We start from the raw sequence: 12,924 nt of genomic DNA, 5'->3' as shown, positions 1-12,924 counted from the left end.
TCCTGTACGCACGCGCCTGGTAAAACCTGAACGTGAAGCACAGACTGGTGTCTGTTTTCTGAAGCCTAAATACAAGTGTTTTCTGGATGCTTTGGGATTTTTTTTTTTAAGCATGGCCACTTTAAAGTTTGCCACAGGACAAGAACGCCAATTTGTGCTTCATGTTCAGGTCTGCTGTATCTCACAACCAGCGGTCAAGGGCTTGCATGTGCTTCCTTCTGCTTCAAACAGCAATCAAAACCAGTCAATTTTGCAGAAAGAATCATGAGAGAAGCATGAGAATCATGGGAAATCCTCTCTTCCAACACTCTAATGCCTGCTCGAACCTGGGATAATTTTTTACAGCGGTAAGGCACCTTTGTTTTGGGCGCTCTTTTCTGATCACTGGGGAGGAATACAAAATAACCTCATTTAAATGAGCTTCACTACATTTGCACTTTTGATCATCGGCATATCAGTGCCTGGATGTGGAGGAGTGGGGCCTAGTGGTTAGGGTGGTGGACTTTGGTCCTGGGGAACTGAATTAGATTCCCACTTCAGGCACAGGCAGCTCCTTGTGACTCTGGGCAAGTCACTTAACCCTCCATTGCTCCATGTAAGCCGCATTGAGCCTGCCATGAGTGGGAAAGCGCGGGGTACAAATGTAACAAAAATAAATAAAATAACACAGTAGCTCAGTTTCTCCTTTTCCTTTCCAGTGATTAGCTGGGCTGCGGAGGGTTCCCACTCACTCAGCAACGCTTTAATCTGGCCCTGCCCATGGCAAAGAATATTACTTGGCAGTACACATAACAGCCAATAAACTGCATGATTCAGTCAATAACTTGAATTACCAAAAAAGAAAAAAAATATGTATATATATCAAAACAACTAAAATGCATTCTCATCAAGGTTAGGGGATTATTTACAATCCATGTTTGTATATATATAGATATTGTAATGTGAAAAGTCTCCCTCCCCTCTCCGATTTCCCCTATTATTGCAAATGTATTACACAGAATGGTGTCAGATCTTTGAACAAAAAAAAAACAAAGGGAACCTGTGTCAATGCATAACACAATGTTTAAATTATTATTTCATTTATTTAAGGAACAAAGTTATCCAACATCCACATTACCCATGTGAAAAAGTAGCTGCCCTAATTACTTAATCAAACAATTGACCACATTTAATTGATAATTAGATTCAGCTGATTAAACACAGCCAGGCTTGACTGCAGCCAGCCCTTTAAACCTCACAATGCTGAACCTTACCATGAAAGTAAAGTAGTCACCATAAACTTTCTTAAGAATATTATGCCACGATAAAAGGAAATTCCAGAAGAGATGTGAAAAAAAGTGTTGAAATATATCAGACTGTAAAGGGTTACAAAGCCATTTTTAAAGCTCTGGGACTCGAATAAACCATAGTGAGAACCATTATCTCCAAATGGAGAAGACTTGGACTAGTGGTAAATCTTGCCAGGAGTGGCCTTGCCTGCCGAAATTACTCCAAGACGATAGCAACAACTCATCCAGGAAGTCACAAAACTTCCCAGAACATCCAAACAACTGGAGGCCTCTTTAGCTTCAGTTAAGGCCAGTGCTCATGACTCCATAACAAGGAACAGACTGGGCAAAAATGTGATTCATGGGAGAAATAGCAAGGCAGAATGTGCTGCTATCCAAGAGTAACACCAATGCTCATCTTGTATTTGCAAGAACACACGTGGATGATCCCCAAGCCTTTTGGGATAACGTTCTATGGACTGATGAGTCAAAAGTGAAATTCTTTGGACAACACAGGTCCCATTATGTCAAATATAAAGCAAATGCAACGTTCCACAGTAAAAACATCATACAGTCAAACATGGTGGTGGTAGTGTGATGGTGTGCGGATGATTTGCTGCCTCAGAAAGTAGAAAAATGCCATTATTGAAGGAACCATGAATTCTACACAGTATCAGAAAATTCTTAAGCAGCATATCTGGTCATCTGTCCATAACCTGGAGCTGAAGAGTAATTGGGTTATGCAGCAAGATAATGGTCCAAAACACAAAAGCATGTGGGATTTAGCTATCTAGGCTCCAAATGGTGGAACTCAATATACAAAGACACAAGAAGCATCACCAACTATCTCCAGTTCAGAAAAGAAATAAAAACTTATCTTTTCAAGAAATTTTATGGTTAATCAAAAGTGACACTACTGTTCCTACTGCCTATAATTGTAAAATACACTGTACTACCTCTAGAAACTGTTAAATGTAAGCCACGTTGAACCAAACCTTGTTTTTGGATAATTGTGGGATAGAAGAATGAAGAACTAAAACAATAAATTTGTTGCATTTTTTTGCTGCTAAAAGAGCTGCAACTAGTTATTAAGTTTAGGGGGCAGTTACTTTTCACATGGTGATATAGGAATTGGATATCTGTGGTCCTTAAATTATGAAGCAATAATTTAAAATTTGTGTTATGTGTTTATTCAGGCCACCTCTGTCTAATGTTACATTTTGTTTAATGATGGGAAACCACTCAGTATGACATATATGCAATAACAGGGGGAATGGGGGGGGGGGGGGGGTTCACAATATGGTGATGCTCATTTTAAAAGCAAGCACTTAGGGCCCCTTTTACAAAGTGGTGGTAAGCACAATATGGGTTTACCGCTCGCTAATAAGGAAGTACCGCTGGGCTACCGCAACAGCCTTGCAGTATTTCCAACCCCCAGCACACTTTCATATCCGACGCTACAAAAATATATTTATTTTTGTAGCACTGGTGTGTACCTGGTGGTAATCAGGAGAGGAATGATCAGCAGCGATATTGCCTTTATATAAGGCTCTGGTGAGACCTCATTTGAACTACCATATGAAGTTCTAGAGAACACACGTTCAAAAGAACATTAATGAGAAAGAGCCAATCCATACTAAAATAGTCAATGATTTTCATCATAATATGGGGACAGATGAAAATATCTGCAGGAACAGTGGGATAGGGAAATACGATAAAGACATTTGATACCCCCCCAAGGTATAAGATGGGCCTTTTTCAATAGAAAGAGGAATCAGGTGCCATTGGATGAGGGTGAATGGGGAAAAACTCATGAGTAATTTAAGGAAAGAGTAATTTACAGAAAGGGCAGTGGATGAAGGAAACAGCATCCTGGGGGAGAAGGATAGAGACACAGACAGTATCTGAATTTAAGAATATATGAGATAAGCACAGAGGACATCTGAGGGAGAGATAAGGATTGTAAAGCTGAATAGCTTGTATAGATTGGCAGACTAGATAGGCTATATGGTTTTCCTCAGCCATCATATTTTGTTTCTATGAAACAGTGGAAAGTAAAAGATAGATACATTAAGTCAGACACACACATCTTAACTTAATTTAGACAGATACAGTAATTAAAGGATTTTTTTCCTTCAATGGGTTTATGATCTAAGTGGTATGGAAGAGAAACATAGAAGAGACATAAGGCTAAGTAGAACTGCTACAGGAATGGTCTAGTGATATATCATAAAAAAGGTGGCTAGTATTGTGGACAAAGAGGATACTTCATCAGAAGGGCAGAATAGTGATATGCAGCAAAAGGGGGCAATAAAAGAAAAGGCATGGAAGTGATTATGAGTGGAGAAGAGAGGCAGGGAGCAAAAGGGCTTTTGGGTTGAGATGTGGGCAGGCGGTAAAATGGAGCATCAAAATTTTAAGTATATAAGAGAGGACAGGGAGCTATCAAAGGTAGCCAAGGAACTGGGAAGCACATACAGATTTACAGGAGAGGGAAGTTACTCTTGCTTTTTTTATTTTACCCATCTTGTTACTGGGTGTGACATACTAATGTCAGAAGGCCCGCATACAGAAAAGCACAGTCAGGTACCATGTCTCATCCACTGGAAACTGTGCAAACACTACAACATCATGGTACTGGAAACACTAGGATCACAAACCTGATAGAATTGTGGAAACTGAAAAAGTTGTGATCACTTGGGGCATTTCCATTCCCACTGATATATAGCGTGATGCAAGAAAATTGGACATTGTGGTAAAAGAGAAAAACACAAAAATAACATTACTAATAGAAATGTAGGTACCAAGCAAATACTATGTCCATGTGGAGAAAGGAAAAGATCTGCAAGTACCAACACATGCAATCAGAGACCAAGAGGAAGAAAGAAACAGAAATTGTCACAGCTGTATTGACTGCAACTGGCTAGTTTAAAAAGAATGGGTCTCTCGGTATGTTGCCTGTATATATTACAACTTCTGAATTCCAGAAAGCGGCTATCTTTGGTACAATGCAAGTGTTGAGATAAGTACTAGCAATAAAATTGAGTTATTGAGATCATCTCTAACAAACTGTGGCATAGAAATAAGGTTCATTCCTGTCATGATATGAGCAACAAAATTTTTTATATTAAACAAAAATCTTAAGTGTAAACAGTTGTCCTACAGAGAAATAGTTTTTGTGTATATGGTTTTAAAAAGAACAAAATATTTGAAATGTTTTTACATAGTGCATAGTAAATGACGGCAGATAAAGACCTGAACGGTCCATCCAGTCTGCCCAACAAGATAAACTCATTTTACATGGTATGTGATACTTTATATGTAAACCCGAGTTTGATTTGTCCCTGCCTTTCTTTGGGCACAGACTGTAAAAGTCTGCCCAGCACTGTTCCTGTACTAAAAGTTCTAAAGTTAACAGTGAAGCCCCTTAAAATTTACACTACAGCCCCTCCATATCTATTCAGTCACGATTAGGGCACAGACCGTAGAAATCTACCCAGCACCGGTTTTATTCTCCAAATACTGGCATCGCCACCCAATCTCCACTAAGATTCCATAGATCCATTCCTTCTAAACAGGATTCCTTTGTGTCTATCCCTTGTTGACTATCTATATCTATAGTGTTCAGCGGCTAGTACGCGTTACCCAAAATCCACGGAGAATTGAAACTATTGAGAAAATCTCCCACCTTAAGAATTAGGTGGTGCAAGAAAGCCAAGTTCCCTTTAAAACTACAGAGCTTGTGGTCATAGTGGTTAGCACAGTGGACTTTGAACAGGGAGACCCAGATTCAAATCCCACTTTCTCTCCTTTTTATATTGTGAGCCCTCCGGAAACAGGGGAGTACCTATTGTACCTAAAAGTAGTGTACATTCAGGTACAGTGTGTATATTTCTGATCCCGGAGGGCTCACAATTACAAGATAAGAGTTAGTGGGATTTCAACCTGGGTCCCTTGGTTTAAAAGGTCCACAACACTAACCACTAGGCTGCTCCTCTAGGATGTCTTTGTTGCCATTATAAGAATGCTGCCAGATGTCCTTGTCCCTACTTTTTTGCTGTTCAAAATTTGGAAGTTTTAATTTGTAAAATGATTGTTAATGCTGAATATCCTCAGTACACGAATATCCATCTCACGTATTTTCAAACAGGAAATCCTGATGTATTTCCTGTTGGAAAATATATGTTAAATGGGCATTTGCTTTGGACATTATGAGCTGGATTTCTCTATTCCAACTTAGGTGCCCTTTGGAAAATGCCCCTCCATGAATCTATTTTGTTTAATTCACATGTTGTACATGACATGATGATCTTTTTGGGCAAATTACTTCGTCAGCACATATATTACAATTGGAATGATACAAAGAAGATTAGCATGGCCACTGCGTGAGGATGACACGCAAATTCGTGAAGTGTTGCATATTATTTTTTATGGCGCCAGATGGGATACATCCCAGGATACTGAGGGAGCTCAGGGAGGTCCTGGCAGGACCTCTTAAAGATTAATTTAATAGATCTTTAGAGATGAGAGAGGTTCCGTGAGATTGGAGATGAGTGGATGTGGTCCCTCTTCACAAAAGTGGAGACAGGGAAGAAGTGGGAAACAACAGACTGGTAAGTCTCACTTAGGTGGTAGGAAAAATAATGGAGTTGCTGCTGAAAGAAAGGATAGTTAACTTTCTAGAAGCCAACAGGTTACAGGACCCGAGGCAACATGGCTTTACCAAAGGAAATCCTCCAAACATATCTCATTGACTTCTTTGACTGGGAGACCAAAGAACTGGATGAAGGAAGTGCACTAGATGTAATCTACTTGGATTTCAGCAAAGCCTTTGATACGGTCCCACACAGAAGAATCATGAATAAGCTGAAAGGGCTGAACTTAGGACCAAAAGTGGTAAACTGGATAGAAAACCGGTTGACCGACAGGTGGCAGAGGGTGGTGGTAAATGGAATCTGCTCAGAGGAAAGGAAAGTGAGAAGTGAAGTTCCTCAGGGGTCGGTGCTGGGGCCTATTCTGTTTAATGTATTTGTGAGAGATATTGCTGAAGGGTTGGAAAAAAAGGTTTGCCTTTTTACGGATGACACAAAGATAGCCAATAGAGTGGATATCCTGGAGGGAGTAGAAACGATGTGGAGGGAGTAGAAATGATGAGAAGGGATCTCCAAAACTTAGAAGAATGGTCAAGGGTCTGGCAGTTAAAATGTTTTGTATTTATTATAAAGAAACCGCTGTACCTTATTTTTTTTACTTTTTATCTTGCTGTGAATTTTCTACAGTGCCTATTTAAGTTATTTAATATTAATAACAGTGCTCAGTTTTCACATATTACTCCAGTCAAGTTTCTCTTAGTAATATTGTTGCAATCCACATCATCGCACCATGGCCCTCCCTTCCTCCTTATTTGCTTAAGTCTCTATGTCTTGTTCTTATACATTTGCATTCAACATTCCGTACCATTTACTTCAACGTAATGATTAATGCACTTATCTTGGGGCCGGTCTTCTTTTGCATTAGTTATGATGTGGTTATTGCTCCGGAGTAACTAGTATGCGCAGTTTTGTGTTCGTGACCTTTTTTTTGTGCAGCTCAACTTTCCTCAGCTTTTGCTTCTTTTTTCAATTTCTTCACTCCTGCTTGGTTCTCCTTATACTTCTTGTATAAAACCAGAAAGAATAGATACCCCAGAAAAAAATAAAGTTAAAATTTATTGCCAAGAAGTGCAGAGTGATGAATTTGGGGTGCAGAAACCCAAAAGAGAGATACCGAATAGGATGGGAGAGATTAGTAAGCTCGACTCAGGAGAGAGACCTAGGGGGGGGGGGGGTTGGTATCCGAGGATCTGAAGGTGAAGAAACAATGTGACAATTCGACGGCCATGGCCAGAACGATGCTAGACTACATAGAGAGGGGTATAACCAGCAGAAGAAAGGAGGTGTTGATGCCCCTCTACATGTCATTGGTGAGGCCCCACTTGGAGAATTGTGTTCAGTTTTGGAGGCCATATCTTGCTAAACATGTAAACAGACTGGAAGCAGTGCAAAGAAAAGCTACAAAAATGGTATGGGATTTGCATTGAAAACCGTATGAGGAGAGACTTACCGACCTGAACAAGTATACCTTGGAGGAAAGGAGAAACAGGGGTGACATGATACAGACACTGGTGATTGTTAATTATGAATGATGAGTTACAATCTGTTAAATTATTTATGATGATAAGATGGTGATTTTATTTTAGGTTTAGTTTACTGATGATTCATATTGAGAAACACGCTGTTGTGCAAAGGGGAAAAGGATAGTGATAGGAGTGTACTACCGTCCGCCTGGCCAGGACGAACAGACGGATGCGGAAATGTTAAAGGAAATCAGGGACGCAAACAAACTGGGCAACACAATAATAATGGGGGATTTCAATTACCCGCATATAGACTGGGGTAATGTAACATCTGTACACGCAAGGGACATAAGATTTCTTGATGAAATCAAGGACAGCTTCATGGAACAGCTAGTTCAGGAGCCGACAAGAGAAGGAAAAATACTAGACTTAGTCCTTAGTGGTGCTCATGATCTAGTGCAGGGGGGTAACGATACGAGGGCCGCTTGATAACAGTGATCATAATATGATCGGTTTTGATATTGGCATTGAAGGAAGTGAAACTAGGAAATCAAGTACGCTAGCGTTTAACTATAGAAAAGGTGATTACGACAAAATGAGAAAAATGGTGAAAAAAAGACTGAAAGGAGCAGCTCGCAGAGTAAAAAACTTGCATCAGGCGTGGATGCTGTTTAAAAACACCATCCTGGAGGTTCAGGACAAATATATTCCACGTATTAGAAAAAAGGGAAAAAAGACTAAACGTCAGCCGGCGTGGCTAAACAGTAAGATAAAGGAAATCATTAGAGCCAAAAAACAATCCTTCAGAAAGTGGAGAAGAGAACCAACTGAAAGTAACAGGATAGATCATAAGGAATGCCAAGCCAAATGCAAAGCGGAGATAAGGAGGGCAAAAAAGGACTTTGAGAAGAAATTAGCGTTGGAAGCAAAAATACATAGTAAAAACTTTTTTAGATACATTAAAAGCAGGAAACCGGCCAAAGAGTCGGTTGGGCCGCTGGACGAAAATGGTGTTAAAGGGGCGATCAAGGAGGACAAAGCCGTAGCGGAGAAATTAAATGAATTCTTTGCTTCGGTCTTCACCGAGGAGGATTTGGGGGGGACACCGGTGCCGGAAAGAATATTTGAAGCGGGGGAGTCGGAGAAACTAAACAAATTCTCTGTAACCTTGGAGGATGTAATGGGTCAGTTCAGCAAGCTGAAGAGTAGTAAATCACCGGGACCTGATGGTATTCATCCCAGAGTATTAATAGAACTAAAAAATGAACTTGCGGAGCTACTGTTAGAAATATGCAATCTGTCCCTAAAATCGAGTGTAATACCGGAAGACTGGAGGGTAGCCAATGTTACTCCGATTTTTAAGAAAGGTTCCAGAGGAGATCCGGGAAATTATAGACCGGTGAGTCTGACGTCGGTGCCGGGCAAGATGGTGGAGGCTATTATTAAGAATAAAATTGCAGAGCATATACAAAAACATGGACTGATGAGACAAAGTCAGCACGGATTTAGTGAAGGGAAGTCTTGCCTCACCAATCTAATGCATTTTTTTGAGGGGGTAAGCAAACATGTGGACAATGGGGAGCCGGTTGATATTGTATATCTGGATTTTCAGAAGGCGTTTGACAAAGTGCCGCACGAAAGACTCCTGAAGAAATTGCAGAGTCATGGAATCGGAGGTAGGGTATTATTATGGATTAAGAACTGGTTGAAAGATAGGAAGCAGAGAGTAGGATTGCGTGGCCAGTATTCTCAGTGGAGGAGGGTAGTTAGTGGGGTCCCGCAGGGGTCTGTGCTGGGCCCGTTGCTTTTTAATGTATTTATAAATGACCTAGAGATGGGAATAACTAGTGAGGTAATTAAATTCGCCGATGACACAAAATTATTCAGGGTCGTCAAGTCGCAGGAGGAATGTGAACGATTACAGGAGGACCTTGCGAGACTGGGAGAATGGGCGTGCAAGTGGCAGATGAAGTTCAATGTTGACAAGTGCAAAGTGATGCATGTGGGTAAGAGGAACCCGAATTATAGCTACGTCTTGCAAGGTTCCGCGTTAGGAGTTACGGATCAAGAAAGGGATCTGGGTGTCGTCGTCGATGATACGCTGAAACCTTCTGCTCAGTGTGCTGCTGCGGCTAGGAAAGCGAATAGAATGTTGGGTGTTATTAAGAAGGGTATGGAGTCCAGGTGTGCGGATGTTATAATGCCGTTGTATCGCTCCATGGTGCGACCGCACCTGGAGTATTGTGTTCAGTACTGGTCTCCGTATCTCAAAAAAGATATAGTAGAATTGGAAAAGGTACAGCGAAGGGCGACGAAAATGATAGTGGGGATGGGACGACTTTCCTATGAAGAGAGGCTGAGAAGGCTAGGGCTTTTCAGCTTGGAGAAGAGACGGCTGAGGGGAGATATGATAGAAGTGTATAAAATAATGAGTGGAATGGATCGGGTGGATGTGAAGCGACTGTTCACGCTATCCAAAAATACTAGGACTAGAGGGCATGAGTTGAAGCTACAGTGTGGTAAATTTAAAACGAATCGGAGAAAATTTTTCTTCACCCAACGTGTAATTAGACTCTGGAATTCATTGCCGGAGAACGTGGTACGGGCGGTTAGCTTGACGGAGTTTAAAAAGGGGTTAGATAGATTCCTAAAGGACAAGTCCATAGACCGCTATTAAATGGACTGGAAAAATTCCTCATTTTTAGGTATAACTTGTCTGGAATGTTTTTACGTTTGGGGAGCGTGCCAGGTGCCCTTGACCTGGATTGGCCACTGTCGGTGACAGGATGCTGGGCTAGATGGACCTTTGGTCTTTCCCAGTATGGCACTACTTATGTACTTATGTACTTATGTATAGACTAAAATAGTCTATTTTGGAACACATAAAAATGCTGACTGGTATCCGGTTGTGAGGACTTTTCAATTATGGTGAAGTCAGTGTGGATTTCAACAACTGTGTGAACTTTAATATTCCCTGGGAAGGAGGCTCAGCATGTGTAGTACGTCCAAGGAGATTTCGGATAAAGACGAAATCAATATCCAAGAGGTTTGAGAATAATTATGACAACTTTAAGTTTAAAAATAAAAACCTGACTAGAATCACGGCTGGGTCCCTATAAGGCATGTAACACTTCCTGCAAACGTCCACAGCATTATATTTCACACAGCATTGTGGTTTTTTAACTTCATAATGGTGTCCACAGGATTTCAAACTTTGTTAAATGTGTCTTTCTAAGAAATATAACAAATGAAGTGGAATTAATAATATAATTGTACAATGATAGATTGTAGCATATGAACATTCATTGTGGATATCCTGAAAAGCTGACTGGCTGGGGTGCCTCCAGGACTAGATTTGGGAACCACTGATATAAAAAGAAACGAGCAAACATACTATTTTTGAATATATTATGTTTATATGTGCTTTATGTATTAATTACTGTGATAAGTGGTAAATAATGATGTAACATTGCTGAAGTATACAATAAAGCAATACAGAACCTCACCCTAATAATATGTTCTCAGGTAGGTGATCATTTGTTTCACTGTGAACTCTTTTTTTAATTGCTTTACAGAATACGTTTGAAGACCTGTTTAAATCTGAAAAACATTCTTTGTTTTGGTCATCATATATAACAATTTGGGGTGCCGTATCGAGAATATTAAATTAGAATTGCATTATGTTTATACCACCTCTGATTCTTACTGCTTTTAAGCACTGCTTAGCATATCATGAACAATACAATATACTGAACAAAATGTAGATTCACTGCAGAATAAGTATATTGAAAAAGAGCCCCTACATAGCAAGAAAGGATATTCTTTTATTTTTAAATCGGAGTTTGAATAAAGCCTAAAAACAATGACATCAACCAATAAGATAACCACTATAGACTAAGGGGCCCTTTTACAAAGGAGGACTAAAAAAAAGTGGCTTGCGTTACTTTTAGTGGGTGATTTTCCCATTCGCTTAGGCCACCTCTTAAAACATCTGCCAAAAAAAAAAATTCTATTTTCGTCAATAATGGCCAGGCGCTAAGTCCAAAATTAGTGCCAGGCCATTTATCTCGTGAGCCCTTACTACCTCCTATTTACTTGGTAGTAACGGCTCACGCACTAACCCGGCAGTAAATCGGGCAGCACGTGGCAATGTGGCTACACTGCCAATTACCACTGGGAACACCCCCCGCGGTAGAAAATAGAAAATTATTTTCTACTGTGAGAAACTGCGTGCGCCAACTTCAGAAATACCGCTGGGCTCCTGTGTTACCCTGGCAGGAGGGCTGATTTGTTGCACACTACCCATGTGGTAGCTCTACTACACCTTTATAAAAGGGCCCCTAAGTGTAGCTCAATTAAACATGGAATCTAAAAATATAATAATTTCCTCTCACCTGTAATTCAAAGTTGGCTTGATCTAGGAATTTTTTGTTCAGCATGTCTGCATACTGATTAATTGCTCGCAAGAAGACTCTGAAAGTTCAACAGAAAATTGCATAATTATATATGCTGTGGCATCTTTGCAAGCCTGGGATCTCAATTGCATACAAATCTGCAAAACTGTTCAAGTAATAAAACCTGTATTAACTGAAAGCAAAGCAAAACAAAACATCCCTGTTTTCCAAAAGCTAAATGAAGGTATTCTCAAACTAAGTAATAACAAAATTAGCAAATGGAAATTAAAAATGAAAACAATGTACTGTATGTAATAAAATAGAATTTTCTGTTTTTAATTAAATTGTTTCTTAAAACTCAGGATGATGTTGCTTAACTCTGCCAAATAATTAAGAAAGTGACAAACTGAATACTTGTATTTCTAGATAACGTCTTCCATAAGAGTGGAGGAGTGGCCTAGTGGTTAGAGCACCAGTCTTGACATCCAGAGGTGCCCAGTTCAAATCCCACTGCTGCTTCTTGTGATCTTGGTCGTCTCTTAATCCTCCATTGCTTCAGGTACAAACTTAGTGCCTTTTATCCGCTGCGGTTAAAGGGGGCCTTAGCGTGCATCAAAAACACACACCGACACCAGTTCAGGCCCCCTTTTGCTGCAGCTTCATAAAAGGGGCTCTTAGATTGTGAGCCTTCCAAGGACAGGGAAATACCCAGTGTACTTGAATGTTCACTTTGAGCTACTACTGAAAAAGGTGTGAGCAAAATCCAAATAAATATAAAAAAAATCAAATTGTTCTTGATTCTAAGATCTTTTGTAAGCTACCCCTGAAACAATCTGTCCTCCATCATACCCACTGAATTTTATCTTAAATACTCTAGATGCTAATTGCTAAGAAAATGTATTGTTTCAATTTCATTTTGGGTTAACATTCCAAATTCTAACTGGGAAGCTTCCAAAAGCACATTACTTGGCTTTAACATAATTGATTTTCAGCAGCAGTCTCTTGCGTGAAGGGGCATTTTTGAAAGGGCATCCTGTTCACAACGTCCAAAAAAAACATCCATCTCACAGCCATTTTCTAATAGGAAATACATCAGGCTTTCCTGTTCAAAAATACCTGAGAACATTAAAAATGAACAGCCATTTTA

General features: G+C 40.0%; 1 protein-coding gene and 1 non-coding gene across 2 annotated transcripts in view; one reads left to right on the top strand and one right to left on the bottom strand.

Annotated features, from left to right (window-relative positions):
- Window positions 1-12,924, bottom strand: part of DOCK1 (dedicator of cytokinesis 1) — a 906,712-nt gene that overhangs the window by 251,336 nt on the left and 642,452 nt on the right. Inside the window, exon 30 of the mRNA XM_030202953.1 lies at window positions 11,778-11,856. Coding sequence (XP_030058813.1) covers window positions 11,778-11,856 — 79 coding nt within the window. The remainder of the gene's footprint in view (window positions 1-11,777; window positions 11,857-12,924) is intronic.
- Window positions 5,592-5,694, top strand: LOC115471464. Its single transcript, XR_003942350.1, has one exon. It is a non-coding gene; the product is annotated as a U6 spliceosomal RNA (small nuclear RNA).

This window comes from Microcaecilia unicolor, chromosome 5, assembly GCF_901765095.1.
Source record: "Microcaecilia unicolor chromosome 5, aMicUni1.1, whole genome shotgun sequence".
Classification (NCBI taxonomy): Eukaryota; Metazoa; Chordata; class Amphibia; order Gymnophiona; family Siphonopidae; genus Microcaecilia; species Microcaecilia unicolor.
Note: the sequence above shows the minus strand (reverse complement) of the source record. Positions and strands in the feature narration are given on the sequence as shown.